Below are 19292 nucleotides of genomic sequence, written 5' to 3'. Positions count from 1 at the left end.
AGGATGGATGTGAGGACTGAGGTGGAAAAAGCCGCAGATGGAGACGTGCCGCTTGTTGCCTTGTTGCCATTACCGTTATTACATAATTTCTATTGTCGCTGGCAAACAACATGCTGACTAATTATCACAAGGCAGAATTTCACTTGCAAGATAACACAAAAATGTTGACGACATCTTCTTAGAGGAGATACAGGACATATCAGGACATTTGATCACGGTGATGTGATTTTACTGTTGAATTTCTAATTAATCTCGTCATACTCAGAGCTCGTGCTGCCGGCCTGAATCCTGTCATCACACTCTCTCTTCTCCACATGCTCCAATATTCCTGTCACAGTTTGAAGGCACCTCAGTGACTCCCTGTACCCCTGATGGGGGGCCGTGATGGGCCGCCATTTCAGCCAGGCTGGACAGACTGGATCATTGCATTTTATTTAGCCTTAATGTCCTGATATTCAGATGGCCGCTACAGTAAGGATTTTGTTGTTAGTTGTTAATGCATTCAAATGACAGTGCAGTGCAGTCCGTTGCATCTGAACGACTAAGGAAGTCAAGCAGTTGAGGAAACATTTGGCCAGTGCTCAGGAGACACTGCCTGGTATTCACACATCATTAGAGATGAGATGAGGCCATTACACAGAGCGAGCCTCTTTGCTTGGCAGTGTGCTCACTGATACTCCTGTGGAATTAAACATTCATGATGCCACTTAGCATGTGCTCCAATCACATTGTCATCACTGCTCTTGTCCTGTCTGCGGTACCATTAAAAACGGTCACACCTGGAAATCGGGGGGGGGGGGGGGGCTATTCATTTTCCTCATTTCTCCTGTACCTTTATTCCCACCTTATTGGGCTTACCACATTGTACAGCAATGGGAGATAAGTCACACTTCAGGGTTCTGAAAGCCAGTGGATTTATCTCCAAGATCCAGTTCCTAAAGCTTAAAGCCCCGAGCATGATCTCTGTCAGACATGGGCTCATCCCTGACTGTGATTCCCCAAAACAGCCCACCCATCCCCACAGCAAGGTGACAATCCCCCCCCCCTCCCCCGCTGCCCCCCATTCCTGATCCAGACCACTGATTCCGCGGAGCCAGGAGTGAGCCAGAGGCAAGTGTGTTCCTGCCCCAAACTGGGACCTGCTCCATGGCCCAACGCCCCAGCCCAAACTCAGGCAGAGGTCAGCAGGCTGGGGCCAAACAGCTACAAGCCCACTGCGGGGGAGTAGCACTAATGAGCCGGTGGGGGGCCAGTCGCGCATGGGAGACGCCACGGCTCCGCCGTCACGGGGCCAGGGGGCCCGAAACACGAGCCCACGGTTTGGACTCTTCATTCTGGAGGGAGAGAGTAAAGGTGGGGGCTTTAGTTCAGTCTCAAGGTAGAGTGAAGAGTGAACATTCAGCTGACTGGCTGAATTCTCCCCACCATTATCTGAAAATCCCCTACCCTCAGATTTTCCTTCCTAATACACATGGCTCCAGACGTCTAGGAATCATATGTTCTGAGAAAGAAAAAGAAGGTCTAAGGCATCCCTAGGATATCCCTTCTCAGGCTAAGGGGTCAAAACAGGAAATCTCTGTTATTTTTCTTGACCCACTACCATGAAACTTAAGCGATAAGCTCTGAAATACACGCATACTTGCCTTTCACTTTGCCGTGATTTAACAAGTGCCTGACTGTAAGTGGAGCAGAACAACAAGTGTAGTTTCATGTTTGTAAACAGAAACTGATTGCTTAATGCCGGAAGACACGATAGGTAGTAAAGGCACTCATGCAGGCGCAGGCCCCTCGCAGGCGTAACCGGCCTTTAATAACATGTGGGCGGGCAGCCTGCAGCCGGCGCCGATTCCCGGACTCCCCCCCTCGCCGGCGGAGGCGTGGTCGCGGCCGCGGGGCGTTAACTAAAAACGCTCGCTGAAGTTTCCCTGGAGCACTCTGGGGAGAGACACTTGTGGATCGTGTGTTGTGTATTCAGAAATCACTCCGTGGGACTCTACGGAATCACCCTCTGCTTCTGCGTTACTGCGGCGGCACAGGCTCACAGTCTTAAGGGGGATCGGTGCAATTTTCATTCAGCTTTCATCTCACGGCAAAGCCGCCATGGATTTGATCTGGTTGCTGTACATCGCGGCGAGCACCGGCGCCTGGCTCACGGCGGCCGAGCGGCACAGCGTCTTCTGGAACAGCAGCAACCCCAGGTGGGTCCCCCGAGTGCGGCTCCCCGGAGCCCCAACGCCGTCACATGCCCCCGCCGCCTCTTTAGTATGCTGCTCGCCTGCCCTTTCCATTCAGCCGCCTTCATTCCGCTGTGTCGTTATTTAAGCGCCGATTTGCTCCTTCACATGTTAATTTCTTGATCGTTTATAGTACTGTCCGAATCCTACGTCCGTTCATTTGCATTCCAACACTTTGGCAGTTTGTAACTTTAACAACTTTCATCTTTTGACTAATTCTTTAAATATGTCATAATTGGTTAGTATTCTGCCTGATTAAGGTCTGCCAATGCACCGAACACCAGCATTGATTTAAACGGGCGTTTATATATGTATATGCAGTAGATAGACATTAATTCAGGGAATGCATTAACGCATACCCAGACAGATGGACAGACTGAAACAGCCTATATATAGTTGTTATGCAGAGGGACAGTAATAAATATAGCGATAAGCGGAGCAGTCCGCGTGTGTCTGCTGTTGTTCGCCCCTTGGAGACTCAGCCGGCTGCATTTATACGTTACATTGCTGCTGCAGTCGATGGGAAGACAGAGATGCGGGGGAAGGTCCGTGTAAAGCGGCCTGCTTCCTGTGTGTGTGTATGTGTGTGTGTTTGTGTGAGCGTGTGTGTTTACAGTACTCAGGAGTCAGGATGAGATACGGCCTCTTGTCGTGATCGATAAAATTCCCAGTTACCGAGATGAAAGTAGCGAGCGATTTATAAGCCCCTTTCTGCTGAATTGTGGAAAGGTGTACTTTTATAGAAAGCTGGGGTGCAATGTCACGGTTTTTAGCTCCATCAGCATCTTCATCTCTTTAAAGGTCAAACAGAATGCTTTTGCGCTCATACCTCCAATTTGTCTCTCCCTGCTGAATTCTGGTGATTCCTATGATAACACATGCTACTAAAACTACATTAGTATAACTAGTTGCGTAAGATATTTTCAATAGGCGTTTCATTTCTGTGGGGTATCAGGGGACTTCAGAATCAGCGCGACGGGTGGTGAGGGAGGGTGGGATAAGAGCAGACCATCGCCACAAAGGGTGAAATTTAAAACCCGGAGACCGGGTCATACTGGGGGAAACGTGTCAAGTTTAGTAGGTTTCTTAAGGTTAAGTGAGATGAGAGGCGATCTCTGTCAGGGTGAAATGTGGCAGCCAAATGTGATGGCAGAGGGGGATTAAGGGAACGCTTTGGAAGGTTATGGTTTTTATTTAATCCCAGCAATATTCCAAGAAACTTCTGTTGTGTTGCCAAAACAAGGAAATCTCAGTAAATGCGCAAAAACCCCCTAAACTGCTACGCTGTGATGGATGGGCGCATGACGCATAAAGCATGTGGCTGCTGGCTGGGGGTTTGGCATGGATGGGACCTGCTGTCGGAGAGTAGGGGTCTTCAGGAGTTATCCATCTGGTGCCCACTGGCCTGCTCTAATTTGCTCAGTTTCTTAAAGACCCGAAAGTAGTTTGGAAACAATTTTCAAACATGTTACAGGAGAGAATGCAAACACATACAACATACCCCTTCCTCAAAAGCTTTAGATATGAGAGAACCAAAAGAATATGAGGAAATTCATGACGTCCTAGTATAAGTCTGTTCAGTATGTTATTCCCTTGGTAATAAGGTCTGAAAACAGCCTTAATCTGGGAAGGACCTTTCATTCCAGGAAATGGAGAGACTGTCCATGCGTTCCCCAACTTCTGCAGGCTGAGCTGCTGCTCTTTGCTCCTTATCAGATGTCAGTTACTTTTGTGCCTGTTGGATAAACACCAATTAGTCAATTAGCTGCAGTTAAACGGACGAGTGGACTCGCCCTGCCTGCTCCTCCGTGGCTCCCCACCTGCTCGTTCTGTGAGCTCAGCCTTTTTCGCTCGCCTGCGTGCCGACACGTGAAGCCGCGTGTGTCAGTGTGTCTCAGCCCCGACGTCAGCGGCGGCCCTCGTCAGCGCCCTGCAGCGCCCTGTCTCTCCAGCTGCCTGTCTGGTTTTCACTGCTTTCTTTTCTCTCTGCGTGTCTCTTCTTGTTTTGGATGTGTTTTCTGAGGACATTTAGCCCTCTGCGTGTGTATTATTACCAGCTTAATCATTACACCCGAGCCGGGAGCGCTTTTACTGGAAGGCGGTTTACGCGTTTGTTTGTCATTGTGATAGTGATGGGCGTGGCCTTGCATCACTGGGGGCTGTTTTGCAGGGGAGGCTTAGCGCTGATTTTCTGGCACACGGCAGGGTGTTCGCTCGCACACGGCGAGGTGTGTCGCCTGGACCACGCACCCCCTGACCTCCAGTGGACGTCACCCAGCCGAGCGTTTTTTGTGTGAATATCACCCTCCTCCCCTTGCCCAAGTTGGTCTCTCCCATTTTGTACCTGTCCCCCCCACCCCCCCCCCCCATTTCACTGTAGGGGGCCAGGGTACTTTTTCCTCACTTTTCCATCTGTAATTCTATTCCACCCTCTGTTCTCTGAACGGCTCCAATCAGCAACCCTCTCCATACCAGATAGTCCCTGAATTTGATAGACTTGTCCCTGCCTGGTGACCAGAGGAGGGACTGTTTCTCTCTCTTCGGTTGGGACTCGCCATATTCCTCATTCTTTCGGGTGTTTCTCTGTGCTGTCTGAAATCACGATGTCGTTAGATGGACATCGCCGCTGCTGCCTTCTCATGAATGCCTGTGTCTCTCCTTTATCTTATTTAGCATTTCTGTGCTTTTCTCTAACACCCCCCCCCCCTGCCCACCCCAGATCGTTCTTGTTCACTGGACCTGAGAATGAATGGTGGTGAGCGACATGCTAAACGTGCTCCTTTGTCAAGGCCGGGCTTCAGATCTGTCATTTTCGTCACACGCTTCTATGTAGACAGAGCCCAGGTTAATGTGCACCGTTTGTAGAGAGAGTGACTCTGGCTCTGTCTTCCTCCGCTTCATATGACCAATAAAAGTCGCTTCAGGAGCCATTAAGCGTCTCCGTCTGCAGCTCATTGTTTGTGTGTGGTGTTTTTTTTTTTTTTTTTTTCCCTGTGTGTTCCCGGGAAAACTGCGTATCCTGTCAGCACAATGCGCTGTGTCCCCTCACACAGCTCCTGCGCACGGGGGTGACCGAGGACAATGCGAGAGCCTCAGTGAGCCCGCGGCCCCCTCCCGCTGCTGCCACTGATTTGCTCTTCATATTGTTTTTAAAGGCATCTCTGAGGATAATGACACCAAAACGGATAATCAGTCAAAATGACCAGCTAATGTTACGCGGCGATCGCGCTCTATGAAACAACGCCTCTCTCTCCTCTGGCAGGGTCCCGTTCCCTCACTCCTCCGACTAAGTCTTTCCCATCTCCCTTTCTCTACCTAGCCCCTGCCCCCCCCCAGCCCCCCACCCCCCTGTGTTCCCTCAGTTCAGCTGCTATATAAGTTTGCTTTATTTATCTTACTTAGTGATTATCTGTCTCACTTTGTCCTGCTGGCTGACAGATTTCATTTCATTTTTTTCTGCTTGGAAAACAAACAAAGGCTCCTCTTCTTCTTCCCTCTCTGTCCTCCCCCCCCCCCGTAGCACTCGTCTTTCTGCACGCCCCCCCCCCCCCCCGCAGTGCCCTTCCTCTCCCCGCTTATCTGCGCCCCATACTTCCTCCTACTCCTCTCGCTGCCCGTGTCCCCGTTCTCACAGCCCCTGCTCTCCTGTCCTTGTTGTTCTTGGACATTTCCTCTCAGGGCGACGGCCTCCGTGTCTCACCGTGTTTCTCGCCACCCCGTGATTTCCTCACTGTCATTTCCACTATTCCGGATCATCGTGTGTCACTAGTGATTGCTGCTGTGTGATCGGGGTGGTAAGTGTGTTGTGAAATGATACGATGAGGGTTTTGTGCGCAGTATGTTTACGGGAGTGATGCTCATGCAGATAAGTTCTCTGTACTAGTCTTTGTCGCCCCCTACAGGCGCACACCCATCCCATACCTATCCCAGGCTTCACTTGGCTTCTATTTTTCAAAATAATACAATTATTATGATATAATTTTTCCCCTTTCCACAAACACATTCTTTTACACTGTTATTGCAGTGACATCCCCCCCAGGCTTCCGTAATGTGTGACTTTCAGGGCTTCACTTGATGCCCGCTTTGGGATTTTCGTGACTGGGGGCCGAGGGGGGAGGTTAGGGGTTAAAGTGGGAGGAGAGGTGAGGGGTAGAGAAAGAGCAGGGGGGCGGGGGGATGGCGGGGCAGAGAAAGGGCACAGCTGTAAGAAAGACAGATTGTTTTACAAAATTCACACAGGATAAAAGAGCCTGGTATATTATGTTAAGTTTAAGCAGGAGACAGATGGGGGGGGGGGGGAGATGGACAGTGAGGGGAGGGCTGCACTGACTGTGATAGATGGCCAGGCAAAAATATTGAATCATGTACAAAATCGGGTACAAAAGAAAGGGCTGAGTTTACGTATAACACAGCCTGAGTTCTTCTGGGGCGTAAAGGATACAGGGCAACCATGCTAGCTCCTGTATTCCTGAGATGATGGATCCCCTCCATCGGCAGGCTTTGGCCCGAATCGCGGCTCGAGAAGCGCACTGATCCCCGCTGGGGGCGGCAGATTAGCGACCCCCCCTCCATCGGCTCGCTCAGCCGTGAGGCCGGCGTCATTAACTCCGGGTCACTTCCCAGAAAGGCCCTTCAGTGTCTGTGTGGGAATTGGGCTGGGTCTCCCTGGGGGTTCGGGGACAGACTGGCGGTTCCCTGTGACGCAGTGTCACCCCCTGCTGGCTGGGTGTGAGGTTCCACCGTCACCCAGGCTCACTGGCTGGGTGTCAGGGGGTACATTCGTGCTTCTGCTGACTCCGTAGCAGTGTGTTATCCATAACCCTGACCCCTGAGTCTTGTGGCCTGGCCCTCCCCCCATCTTTCTGACATTCCGAAGTGGGGGGGGGGGGGAGATGAAAGTGCCGGCCTAAGGGGCATTTATGGCAACCTGCAAGAGTGCCGGTTTGCGCCTTGTGATAGCGTGTCATAACTCGCACCTCTCCCTCCTGGTAGGCGGGGCGCGAGGGGAGGGGGCAGGAGGGGAGGGGGTGGGGCTTTGTGGGAGTGCCGGTGGTCAGCCCGAGGGAGGAGGAAAAGCAAGCCTGCGGGGGCAAGTATGTTTGACATGGCTGCAGACCAGCTGTGCGGGGGGGTCGCCCCAGGTCTATCTTCGGGGAGAGCAGGGAGGGAGACGCCCGGGTGGGTGAGCTCCAATCCGGCCCCGCTGCTCAACACGCGGAGCGATTCTGCTGCGGGCCGCTGGACCCTGACGGCCCCCCAGCCCAGGTCTCCCCTCCCCCCTCTGGGTCGGCACTGAGCAGTAGCTGAGGCTGAAGGCAGGCGGGTTTGCAGGCAACATGGATGAATTACTGTTTCATTGCTGAGTCTGTTTGGTTAATTGGGGGGATTTCTTCCTGAATAAAAGCTGTAAACAAAGGAGCAGTTATCTCTGTGCTGGATAAGCGGCAACAAAAGCTGCTCGCGCCCCAGTGTCCCAAGGCCCTCTCCCCCTACCCCCGCACCTCAGGCGCACGGCTTTCTGGGGGGAGGTGGCTGGTATAATAATCCCCAGCCCCCCAGGGGAACAGTTGGATGTCTTTTTGGGTTTAATTATCGCCCCCCCCCCCCCCCATAGAACACGTTGGGACCATGCTGCAAACAACTTTAATTTGTTAGTCTTCAAAGGATGGATTTTGGGGTGGGGGGGAGGCGGTGAGGGGGGGGGCACTGTCTCAGGAGGCCGTCATTTGCAGCGCTGTGGTGCTCCTTGCTGACGGCGGAGCGTAACATGTGGCTCGACGGGAGCCTCCTAAACATTAGGGCAACAAGCGGCAGGCAGAGCTGGGCCGTGCCGGCCGCAGGGGGGGGGCATAACGAAGCGTGAACGTCTGTGCGGGGCACCTCCGCTTTGCCCCCGAGTCCGCAGAGAGCTCACAGCAGCCGTAACTAATCAGACCCCCCCCCTCCCCCCCCCAGCGCTTTACACTGTGTTGTGATTTTGACGGGGTGGTCATCGTTAGCGGGGGGGTTAGTGAGGGGATTTAGATGGGGGTAGGGGGGGTTTGGAGCCAGAGTGTCTGTCCCTAACTAGGGGTCTCGGCAACAAAAACAACAAGAGGGAGGAGCAGAGCGGGGGTGGGGCGGTGTGGGTGAACACCTCCACCCCAGGCTTTGATCATAAGTCACACATATGGACTGAGTCCCATATGCAAGCTTCAGGAAAACGCATCTTGGACCCATCCATTTAGTGGGCGGGGGGGGGGTCCACCAGCTGAAATTTAAGGAAAGTTCTATTGGGTAGGGGGGAATATGTTTCAGCCTGATGTAGAGCCTGCTGCTCTGGGGGAAACTGTGAGAACTGGGAGAGGCAGGACTTATTCCTGCTAGGATCTACTCAGGTCAATGTTACACGTGTGAAGGATCTACTAGGATCTGTCCGGATCACTGTTGCATGTGTCAGAAAGGGGCTGAGCAGCTGAGCTCCCTTTTCACTTCCTATATTTAAACCTGAAGGCTGTATGAATGCAGGCGACTTTGTGAGCGACTGTGTTCTGAAAGCCCGTCGAGTTTCGCTTGGAGGAGAAGCCTCGGGGATAGCTGCCCCCCCCCAATCAGGTGACCCTCCCTGCGGAGAGCGGAGATCTCTGTGAGAAAGTGAAAGGCTGAGTGCAGTGGAGCCCGCAGTCACAGGCAGGCAAGCACAGACCCGGAAAGCGAGGGTGGGGGGCATGAAAAGAGGCATGGGGGGGGATTAGCAGGGGAAGAGGCAGACAGTCTGACTGTGTCCTTTCTGCTCCTGATCAAAGGCGGGGGGAGATTTGGGGCGGGGGGGCTCTCAGACCGAACGTGCCGGTCAGGGATGGGGCAGTAACTGAACACGGGCGCTTTGTGTGGGTCTCTGACCTGTGATTTCCCCGCCGCAACAAAACCAGAGTGCCCAGTGTCCCTTAACCCTTTATGTGCCGGGCGCAGGCAGCTAAAAGCAGGAGGGTCGCGTGGGTGTCCTCACAGCCTCACAGCCTCACAGCCTCACAGCCTCACAGCCTCGCCTTTCCTGCAGGCATTAATAAGTAGGCATGAAAACGGGTCTATCCTGCCCCCATCTGACAGGCTGCCCGACTGGTCTGCAATGGCCCCGCCCCCGAAATGCTCAGGCGGGCTGTCGGGGGGTTTGTGAGACTCAGAGTGAAAACAGTTTGCTGGCCACCCGTGCTAATCTGTTCGAGCCGAGTGGTGTAGGATGTAACCAGGGAAACTGCTGCCGTGACAACCAGTGCTTCATTCAGCACAGTGCTCATGGGAGGCGGGATCAACATGGCCTGCCTCATTCCCGCCCCCCCCCCCCATCTCGCACATTTTCCAGCAAATGAGCCCACTGCACGTGGAAAGCGATCTTCTGGCAAAACCGGTGATATTTACCACCCCCCAGCATGCTGCCTCGTCATACTGCTGGCTGTGTGACTGCAGGATATACTAAGTATCCCCCCCCCCGTTCCTGTCCCTCCCAGGTTCCTGTGGAGCGAGTACACCGTGCAGGTGCGCATCAACGACTACCTGGACATCATCTGTCCACACTACATGCGTGGCGAGCTGCCCTCACAGGAGGCCGAGCGCTACGTGCTCTACATGGTGGAGGCGGAGGACTACGCTAACTGCAAGCCGCACCCCCCTGAGCAGCTGCGCTGGGAGTGCACCCGGCCCTTCGCGCCACACGCCCCGGAGAAGTTCTCCGAGAAATTCCAGCGCTTCACCCCCTTTACCCTGGGGAAGGAGTTCCGGCAGGGCGAGAGTTACTACTACATCTGTAAGCAGTTCCGCCTCCACCGGAGCCCCACCCACGGGGCATCAACCCCCTTAAAACCTGCTGGAGCTTCTCCTGAGATTCGCTTCGGCCTTTAATTAGCCACTTGCTGGTGTGTCTGATCTGCTTCTCCTGTCTCTGTGCTTCTCAGCAAAGCCCCTGCATCACCACGGCAAGGAGTGTCTGAGGCTGCGGGTGGATGTCGTCGGGCCCAATGGTACGAGCACCAGGCTTATTTGTTTATCCTCGTGCTGGTTTGGACCCCTAGGGTGTGCTCTTCATATCCTTTTTCTGCCCCGTGACATTTCTGGAAGGTTCTAATCCTGCTCTCCCGTCCATAACAGGGTCTCTGGAGCCCAAAGTGAACGGTGGAGCCGGTGGGCGAGTCAGTGGAGGAGGTGGAGTCCACAACCCATCCAATCGGCTTCCTGCAGGTACGACGTGTCCCACTGGGTGGGGTTCTATGCGCCGCTTCACCAATGGTCCTGCTATTCATGAGAGAGTCTGAAACTCAAGGCCTCCCCTCCTCTACCCCCCCCCCCCCCCCCCCCCCTCCACCCTAGATGACCCGGCGGTGATTGAACCTGAGGTTCAGAAGAGTGTGGGAACAAACTCTGGATTGAAGCCGGCCTCAGTCTGGCTCTTCACGCTGATCCCCTTCTTACTGTCGCTGTCTCTGCACTGAGACTGTTTCTACGGAAACGACGGACTGTGGCGAGAGTGGTCTGGGGGGACCACAGCGGGGTCTTACAGCCTGGTGCCGGTCACCGGGAGAGGGGGTAACACTCCTATTAATTGGCACAGAATCGCCATGACGATGACCAAGGGGTTTAAGGAGTTGTAGCTGTTTACTGGAATGTGTGTGTACCTTTGTGAAGGATTTCTGTTTTGTCAAGACTGCTACGCTCCTCCTCTTCCACCTTTTTATCCTCATAATGACAAGAATGATGGAGGATACTGGAATTCAAGGTGAAAGAAAGATTCAAAAAGTGAATGCTGACTCACCGCCCCCACCCCCCCCCCCCTCGATGTAACTATGAATTTAAGCAGAAATTCTACAGTTTTGCCTAATCTTGTCTAACAGTGAGCCAAAGAATACAGCGATCATCTCAGAATTCACATATATATAGATATGTAGATATGTACATATATCAAGTATTTCATTTGTAATAAAAAATAAAATGAAACATTTAATATTGATATACCGCACACAGTGAGACACACTAAAGAAAAATGCTGGTCATTTTATGTAGCATTCAGACGGGCTGTAAGCATTTTCCTCACTGTCCTGGTATTGACTGGAAGATTGTATCATAAATGTGTACTGATCAGGTGATGCTGCACCGGACCAGAAGTATACACTGTATCAGTGCAGACTCAGAACAATATGAAACACATACACACACACCATAGCATCGCAGGATTATACCACACACGTGTCTGTAAGCCAAACCACTAGTCCTGTTCCAGCTAAAGTGACTGTCAGTTCTCTTATGCTTTGTACAATATGTTTTATTGTACTGCTTCCACTATGCAGTACCAACACAATGTTTCACAAAACGGTACACTGGTCATCAAGAACCCATAATGTTCAGCACCCCGTATGTACACTGAATGAAGAACAAGCTTTGGATATTTTTGAGAGACTGGAGTAACGTTGATTTGAATCATGTTTTGCAGTTTTGTATATTTGTATCATGAAGTGTAAAATATGTGTATATAGAGAAGTATATGAAAACATTTGTTAAATGCTAAAACGTGAATTTCTTAAATAAAGATGTATATGAAAACTATGAATGTCAACTTGACCATTTCAGGGGGGGGGGGGGGGGGAAGCACCCAGGATAAACACTACAAAACAACAACCTCAAAATTTGCCATGAAACTGTTTTAGCAGCCGGGCTCAACGAGAACTTGCGAGTTCCACAAAGTTGGATGTGATGGCAGAGCAGCCAATCAGAGACCATACACGCTTCTAAACAAATTCATTGACAGGTTCACGAGCCCCTGCATGAAGTCAAAGCCCTTCTATGGTATCCCCAGACAGCAGATCTAAAAATTATTGAACCTATATGGGAAGTTCTGAAAGAGTTCCAGCCTGTTCATCCCTCAAAGAACTGAGGGCTTCTCTTCTTTGTGGATAGGCACATATCCTGCCTCACAGTTTGGGGCTTGTGCAGTAACATTACAAGAAGGGTTGAAGCTCTTCTAAAAGCAAAGGTGGCCTTACTCCGTATCAGGTCCTTGATGGTAAAATATTTTGTCTGCTCCTTTTGCATATGGCATCTTAATTACAAGTGTCTAAAGTGAAATACTTTGGGTATATTCAGCTGAAGAAGAACATTATGTTGCATACAGTATTTAATATTCCATATGTCAGAAGTAAATAATAGCCTATTTTTCTTCAGCAGCAGACTGTAATGGCATTTTTCACCCTGTCACATCCCCCATTCAAATCAAAACCAGGTTCACTGGCATAAAGCATAAAATGCAAAACACACTGACTGTTCAGTGTGTCCAGATGTGAAGGTTACACATTTTAAACTTTAAATGTGACCATAAAATCTTCCTGTTGGGACTCCCCCCAGCCCCCATGAAGCAGTGTAAATTTCTGCTTTGTTTGTCTCTGTTTGTCTCTGAATGGGACTTTTACAGCACCCTCCCACCGAGAGAGGAGGGCAGGACAACCTGGCACCTGGGTGTGAGGGAACCATTCCTATACACTGGCTCTTTCTCTCGCTGCTCCAACCTTGAGAAAATTCAACAAGTTTCCATCACCAATCTGTTTGTATTTGCCACACGTGACACTGTGGCCTTTTTTATCTAACACTGCCCGATTCTGTAATCACGCTGTGTCAACACTGTTCATTATACTGACCGTGTGGTCGTGATACACCTTTACTGTTTACTGACCCCTCATTCTCGTTATACATACAAAAAAAATGTGACAGGTCTGTTTTCCAAGGGTGAAAGCAGTGTATGCCCCTGCCTGCTCATTCATTGCTTTATATAGCCACATGCATCTTACAGATTCTTAAGGCATTCAGTAACGTTAATATTATGACACATGTGGCCGGCTAATTTAATTAAAACCATAACGCTGGACATGTGAGGAGACACCAGAAACCGCCGAGGTGCCCTGCGGCTTATACTTAAAATACTTGTGTTATTTATTATTTCCACCTGTGCCTTTCACTTTTATAACGGGTGGAAGGCATTCACTTTTTAACCTTTGATAGGTCTACATTTTATGCACAACATATGTTGTTTATTTTTAATATAACCAGTAATAGAAATAAATGATCCATTTATTGCATGGAACTGTTTCACGCTTTTACTGCATGGTATGTGCGACGTGTCGCTCCTGCAAATGGTTTTTCCGCACTACACGCATACGTCCCCAGTCGTCATAGAAATCACTCTGTGATTGGTGGAGAACAGAGTTCCGTCTCTCGGTTTCCGCGAATCAGGAGGCGGGATTTTGGGGCTGCTGATTGCAAACACGGAAAAGACAAGCAACAGAAGTCAAGCGTGTGTTAGTGCCGTATTTCATTTTTCGTCTGCGGTTTTTGTTTTTATTTTGTTCTTTTTTTCTTTCTATGGATTTTCTACAGCTTCTATCATGGGCATGCATCGTGTTTACTATACTGATGTTCTCGTCAGGACTGTAAGTGTAACCAACTATTTGTTTTTAAAACTTTTAATAATCCGCTATGCACCGTAAATATATTATTGTTTTATCATAAAATGATTCAATGATTGAATGCCGTGTTATATGTTGAAATACACAGTTTGCCTACTATATGACGGCTTTCATAGCTAGTTGTAGTTATACCTGTTTTAATACAGTGTTATTTACATGCATATTATTATGAACCGCAATGCAAAAATATTGTTGTCATGCACTAGTATCTACATGCCGCACTACCCGGAGAATAAATTTGTAACAGGTGCCAGAGCGGTACTTTCAGTAAAACCGCCAGAACATGCCTGAGCAGAGCTTAATAAAAAGAGATGAACCGCATGTTATCGCGCCAGAGTGCAGTCCTTACGGACTTGACAGGCCCCATCGTGTGTGATAGTGTCTTAATACTTAATGCTTATATTCCATACTGGCGATGAATACTGCTATCAAACTGAACTGTACATTTGCTCCCCACAGGACGGACCTGAAGAAAATGAGAGAAGCACGGAGTTCAGATAACATTCAGTTTCTTCCTTTTCTCACCACTTTGCTCAAGTAATGGTGAAATATCGCCCACTAGGATTTCCTCTGCTTTTCTTGGGGAGTAATATTGAACGCATAAACTTATGTCCAGAGTTGGGCTGTTGTATGGTAGAAAGTCTCCCTGCTCTGTGCATTTTTTTTCCTCAGCAACCTGGGCTGGCTGTACTATGGGGCCCTGAAGAAGGATGGTACCCTCATCATCGTCAACAGCATTGGGGCTGTCCTGCAAGCATTCTACGTCCTGGCCTACTCCCACTACAGCAGCGACAGGGTCCGTGTCTCCTCGCCACACATTGACACGTCACACGTCTTCACCTGTCGTTCATGTTGTTGCCATCCGTTCCTGTTTTTCTCGTTCGGCATACACGCAAGTTCACCCCGTAGGCGTGAAGGATGTGGGCGTGTCTCTAGGGTGTCCGTTCTTAATGCAGAGTCCTTCTGTGTCTGTGCCGCAGTGGCGCGTGTGCAGGCAGACGCTCGCTGCCGGCTTCCTGCTCGCTGCCGGCTGCCTGTACTTCGGCGTCTTGCTCGCCCAGGGTGAGCAGAAGCTGGCCCGGCTGGGTCTGGCCTGCAGCATCTTCACCGTCACCATGTATGTGTCACCCCTCATCGACCTGGTGAGTTTCGCCTGCCCCGTGCGGCATCATGATGACGGTCAGGCACCACCAAGGCTACCGTAGTCACTGCATGTCCCGTGAAAATAAAACACCGTAGTAGAGAAAGCTAGGGAAATATGTCAGGGAAATATGTAAAGAAGAATGCTTTGGGATGGTGGCCTCGTGGCTGTTTTGTGAGACAGGGATGTTCAGTGGGTCTGTCTGCCGCCGCTGTGTCAAGGTCAGGCCCCGACACCAGGGCGGGGGCGAGGGAAGGCACAGGGAGTCTCAGCGAGGGCTCAGGACAGATCCTGAAACATCACAGGCTAACAGCAGAATGAATTAGCTGGGGTGAGCAAGGCCTGGCTCTCATCTGGGCTAATATCCCAGCCTGATAGCTCGGGCCAGACTGCTGTTTCAGTCTGGATTTCTGCGGTGGGCATGGATGACATCGCTGTGCTGGCTGACAGCTTGCCGGCTCCCGCTTGTTCCGTGTGTGGGAGTACCATCCGCCGCGGTAAGAAAGCAGCTCTGCTAGGAACAGATGGGCCGTGAACGGCGAGTAACCTGGGGCGGGAGCCACGTGGGGGGGCCCCGTCTGCCTGTCTGCCTGCCCTTCTCTATATACGGCACTCCTGTGCCCGTAAACAGCCAGAGAGGAGCCGACCTGTTTGTCTTTAATCTCCCCGCTGGTGTGTGGCTCCTCACTCTTCCTGTCTTTCTCTTTATTTTCCTGTTTGTCACTATCTCTCCCCTGTCTTTTGTCTGTTGCTGTGCATGGGCCCATCCCTGCCTTCCTGTCTTCACTTGGCCATTGTTTTTCTGTCTCTCTTCATTTATTTACATCCACCCTCTCTGAATTTAATGGACTCTGCTATCCTGTGTGTGTGTGTGTGTGTGTGTGTGTGTACACGCCTGTGCCCACACATGCTGTGACGCTCCTCCCCCCCCCCGTAGCGGTCGGTCACAGTGTCTCTGTACCCCTGGCCTTGGCTCCTGAGGTCTCCTTCTCGCCCCTAGCTGGAGATCATGCGCAGTGGCTCCGTCGAACGCCTCTCCTTCCCACTGACTGTGGCCACCTTCCTCACCTCCACCTCCTGGACACTCTATGGTCTCCAGCTTCAGGACTACTACATCATGGTGAGTGGGGGAGGGGGGAGGGAGCAGCTGTGACTCCTCTCTGTGCTGGAGGGAGTTCAGCACCAGTGGCGTGCGGCTCGGAAAAAGTGAATCAGTTTTCGGAAACCCACTGGTACAAGCGCAACTGTCTCTCCTTTCCCAGGTACCCAACACCCCTGGCATCATCACCAGCCTCGTCAGATTCCTGCTTTTCTGGACTTTTTCAGAAACCAGCTCTGTGAAGCCTTCCTACAAGCTGCTGCCACTGTGAAGGAGGAGGAGGAGGGACTCTCATACTTGTGTCTGTTTTTTTCTTTCTTTTTTATTCTGGGACATGGTTTTCGCTTTTGGGAACAGCCTGTCAATCTGGTAGTAGGAGAGCAGCCTCTGTTCACCGTGGCCAAACAGTTCAGCTGAATCACTCTTCGTGGAAATCATGACCTGGGGCTAATTTCTGTTCTGAAAGATTTAAAATATGAAAACATCGTTCTTTTCAGTTATTTAGGGGCATTGGTGGCAAGGCTAAAGTTTTTTTTATATATATATATAAATATTACATACTCAGTGAAACAACAGCATTGTCGAGAGAAAAGGCTGATTTTCACATAACTGTAAATATATTTTTTTCATATTTTTAAGACTGTACAGAAATATAATGGTATTTTTCTGTCTTCACATCTGCATAATACCTCCTTGATGTTATATAAAGCTGCCCATCTATTTTCTAACCTCTTTTCCTGATCAGGGTCACCGGGTGTTATATCACATGCTGTGATATATAATTATATACATATAATTATAATATAAGCATCTCGTTTTATGAAATTCCCTTTACTTCTCGCAGAGCCGTCCCACATGTGGTGCTGTGTCCTGTGCACCCCCTCCCGGTATGGGCTGGGTGTAATTCACGACGGCAGGCATGGCCTTGCTGCTGGTCTCTGTACTGTCTGACTGCTGGTGTTAAGCAGGTCATTCATAACTGGAGGGAGGTCACATGATCTCCAGTGGCGGACTAACCAGAAGCTCATGGTGTGTAATTAAGGGGCCACACTCTGAGTATCACACAGCTCACCAGTGTCACCATCAGATCTCATTCCTGTCATCCATCCAGCCGGTTTCCATGAGCACCTTTCCAGTGAAGCTTTGCAGTGCGTCTCCCCTAGGATGGGATGCCAGTCAGTCACTGGCCTCTCACACTCCCGCACGTTTTGGATAGTCGGTCCCCCTAACCCATGTGCTTTTGACTGCGGGAGAAAACTTGCAGTGTACTCAAAGAAAACTGGTGCAAATGCAGGGAGACCATGACAGCTGGCTACGTGGAGCATGGGGTGGGAGTCAAATGCACATCCTACAGGTGTGAGGCCACGGTGCCGTGAAATGAGATTGTGAGTGTTATAAATCACCACTGGTTTCACAAGTGACACATGAAAATTAAGCTGTTGCTGTTACCTTAATCCAGAATCAAGTTGTGGGCTCAGAACCTCATTACACCCAACCATTTTCTGTAACTGCTTGTCCTATTCAGGGTCATGGAGGGGGGTCTAGGGCCTATGGGCACAAGGCAGGGAGCAAACCAGCATGGGGTGCCAACCCATTGCAGGGCACATTCACACCTCTGGGCAATTTGGTAACTCCAATTTACCTCAGCATGTTTTCAGACGGGGTGGGGGAGTGGAGGAAACTGCATGACGACACGGAGGAAGACATGCACACTTCAATTGAACCCTGGTCCTAGAGGTGTGAGGCAACGGTGCTAACCACTGCACCACTGAACTGACCCTTATCTTATATCCACCGATAACAAACAAGCATAAGTTTTCCCAGTTAATTTAGTAGTGATTTCCTTCTTAGATCTAAATCTATTTCAGCAAAAGAGGGCTCTGTGAATCCCCTTGATTGACCATCATTAAAACAGTACACCAAGTTGGTAGAGCTTTCTGGAAGCTGTGGGCTGTGTGTGTGTGTGATCTGGATAGGTGCAGGTTTCATAGTCCATCGACTCCTCTATGGAATGATGGTCATCTCTACATGCCTACGTGCTTTGCGCCTAAGTGACAGTGGGATGAGGACGACTACCCTCGGTGCTATGCATTGTGGGAAAAGTGGTAGTGACATTCACTTGGTGGATGGTCCAAAGAGACTTACGGTTCAGTTTAAACAAAGATTGTAATCTGGGACACCTAATTAGTAAGTTTCATGAGGTTGTTTCTGCTTGACACACAAACATTGAATCAGCGAGGGCAGTAATAAGCATCAGGTGGCCTTCTGGATGCTTCTGTGGAATAGAAGGGCCTCTCTCTCCAGGCCACGTAATTAACGGTAACCTCATAATGCAAACTTTCACACTGCTGCTTCAAAAGTGTCGGAAACGATTTCCATCCTGTGAGATACAGAAAATAACATGCCGTAGAGCCCGGTTTGATATGTCTGTGAAGGTGGGGGGCTGGGGGCTGGGGTCCGGGGGCCTGGCTCGGCTTGAGAGCGTGCGATATCGGCGTGCGAATCAGCCTGCGTGCGCAGAGCGCAGTGGGAACGGCTGCGCCACAGTTTCTCAGAACCTATCGGTGCCAATTCCTGTCTGCGCTTTCAGGAACCCAGCCCTCCCACCGAGAGAAATGGCAGACACAACATTGGGGGGGGCGGGGGTGGTCGGAGCAGGGAGCGCGGCGGGGAGGCTGAGCTGGGGGTGCTGCAGGTGGAGGTTGCCGAGCAGATCCAGATGGAGGGGCTGATTGCTTCCAGCGCCCAGAGCGTGAGCCGCGTGCCGAGGTCTGCTCAGACACTGACGACACCGACACCAGGGAGATGGGGGGAGCGGCAAGGCAGGAGGGCGAGGAGGCGCAAGGGCAAGGAGGTCAATCAGTGAGACCGCGAGCGTGTGGGCCAAGGGGTGGCGTCCAGGGTGGGGTTGTGACAGGGGACTGAAGCCGCCACAGAGAGTCATAGTGCATGTGTGTGTGTGTGTGTGTGAGAGAGAGAGAGTGTGTGTGAGTGTGAGAAGCAGAGAGGGAGCGAGTGCGTGTTTAATCAGTACCACAATGGGAGCAGGCTCACAAACAGGATCCCTCTGTTTCCTGAGCCAGGAACTGGACCGCTGACACACAGAGTGCAAACGCAGCCCCTGATTACACTTACACACACACACACACACACACACACACACACGGCGCCTGTTCACACACTCCGCCCGGCTCTGTGGGCATGTGCACGTGTGTGAGCCACGTCTAACAGCGAGCACCCCCTGCCCGCCCCCCCGCCGGGATGCCGAGTCAGCGCACACACCCCCCATAAGTATAAACACACCTGTCCCAGCTGCTGTTTTCCACTGAGGGAGG

General features: G+C 50.9%; 2 protein-coding genes across 2 annotated transcripts; both read left to right on the top strand.

Annotated features, from left to right (window-relative positions):
* The first annotated feature begins 1913 nt into the window (after positions 1-1913).
* Positions 1914-11807, top strand: efna1b (ephrin-A1b). Its single transcript, XM_023806146.2, has 5 exons — positions 1914-2198; positions 9722-10017; positions 10166-10231; positions 10359-10448; positions 10578-11807. Exons 1-5 carry the CDS (start codon positions 2101-2103, stop codon positions 10697-10699), a joined length of 672 nt encoding a protein of 223 aa, XP_023661914.1. The 5' UTR covers positions 1914-2100; the 3' UTR covers positions 10700-11807.
* A 1686-nt stretch (positions 11808-13493) lies between these two features.
* Positions 13494-16685, top strand: slc50a1 (solute carrier family 50 member 1). The gene is made up of 6 exons (XM_023806175.2): positions 13494-13681; positions 14177-14254; positions 14390-14513; positions 14698-14859; positions 15859-15978; positions 16121-16685. Exons 1-6 carry the CDS (start codon positions 13614-13616, stop codon positions 16226-16228), a joined length of 660 nt encoding a protein of 219 aa, XP_023661943.1. The 5' UTR covers positions 13494-13613; the 3' UTR covers positions 16229-16685.
* The last annotated feature ends 2607 nt before the right edge of the window (positions 16686-19292 follow it).

This window comes from Paramormyrops kingsleyae, chromosome 9 (assembly GCF_048594095.1).
Source record: "Paramormyrops kingsleyae isolate MSU_618 chromosome 9, PKINGS_0.4, whole genome shotgun sequence".
In the NCBI taxonomy this organism is placed as follows: domain Eukaryota; kingdom Metazoa; phylum Chordata; class Actinopteri; order Osteoglossiformes; family Mormyridae; genus Paramormyrops; species Paramormyrops kingsleyae.
Note: the sequence above shows the minus strand (reverse complement) of the source record. Positions and strands in the feature narration are given on the sequence as shown.

Coding starts and splice junctions, on each gene's coding strand:
- efna1b (XM_023806146.2), top strand. CDS start 2,101: ATGGATTTGATCTGGTTGCTGTACATCGCGGCGAGCACCGGCGCCTGG. Junction 10,018..10,165: donor CGAGAGTTACTACTACATCT/GTAAGCAGTTCC, acceptor TGTGCTTCTCAG/CAAAGCCCCTGCATCACCAC. Junction 10,449..10,577: donor ATCCAATCGGCTTCCTGCAG/GTACGACGTGTC, acceptor CCTCCACCCTAG/ATGACCCGGCGGTGATTGAA.
- slc50a1 (XM_023806175.2), top strand. CDS start 13,614: ATGGATTTTCTACAGCTTCTATCATGGGCATGCATCGTGTTTACTATA. Junction 14,255..14,389: donor TTTCTCACCACTTTGCTCAA/GTAATGGTGAAA, acceptor TTTTTTCCTCAG/CAACCTGGGCTGGCTGTACT. Junction 14,860..15,858: donor TGTCACCCCTCATCGACCTG/GTGAGTTTCGCC, acceptor TCTCGCCCCTAG/CTGGAGATCATGCGCAGTGG.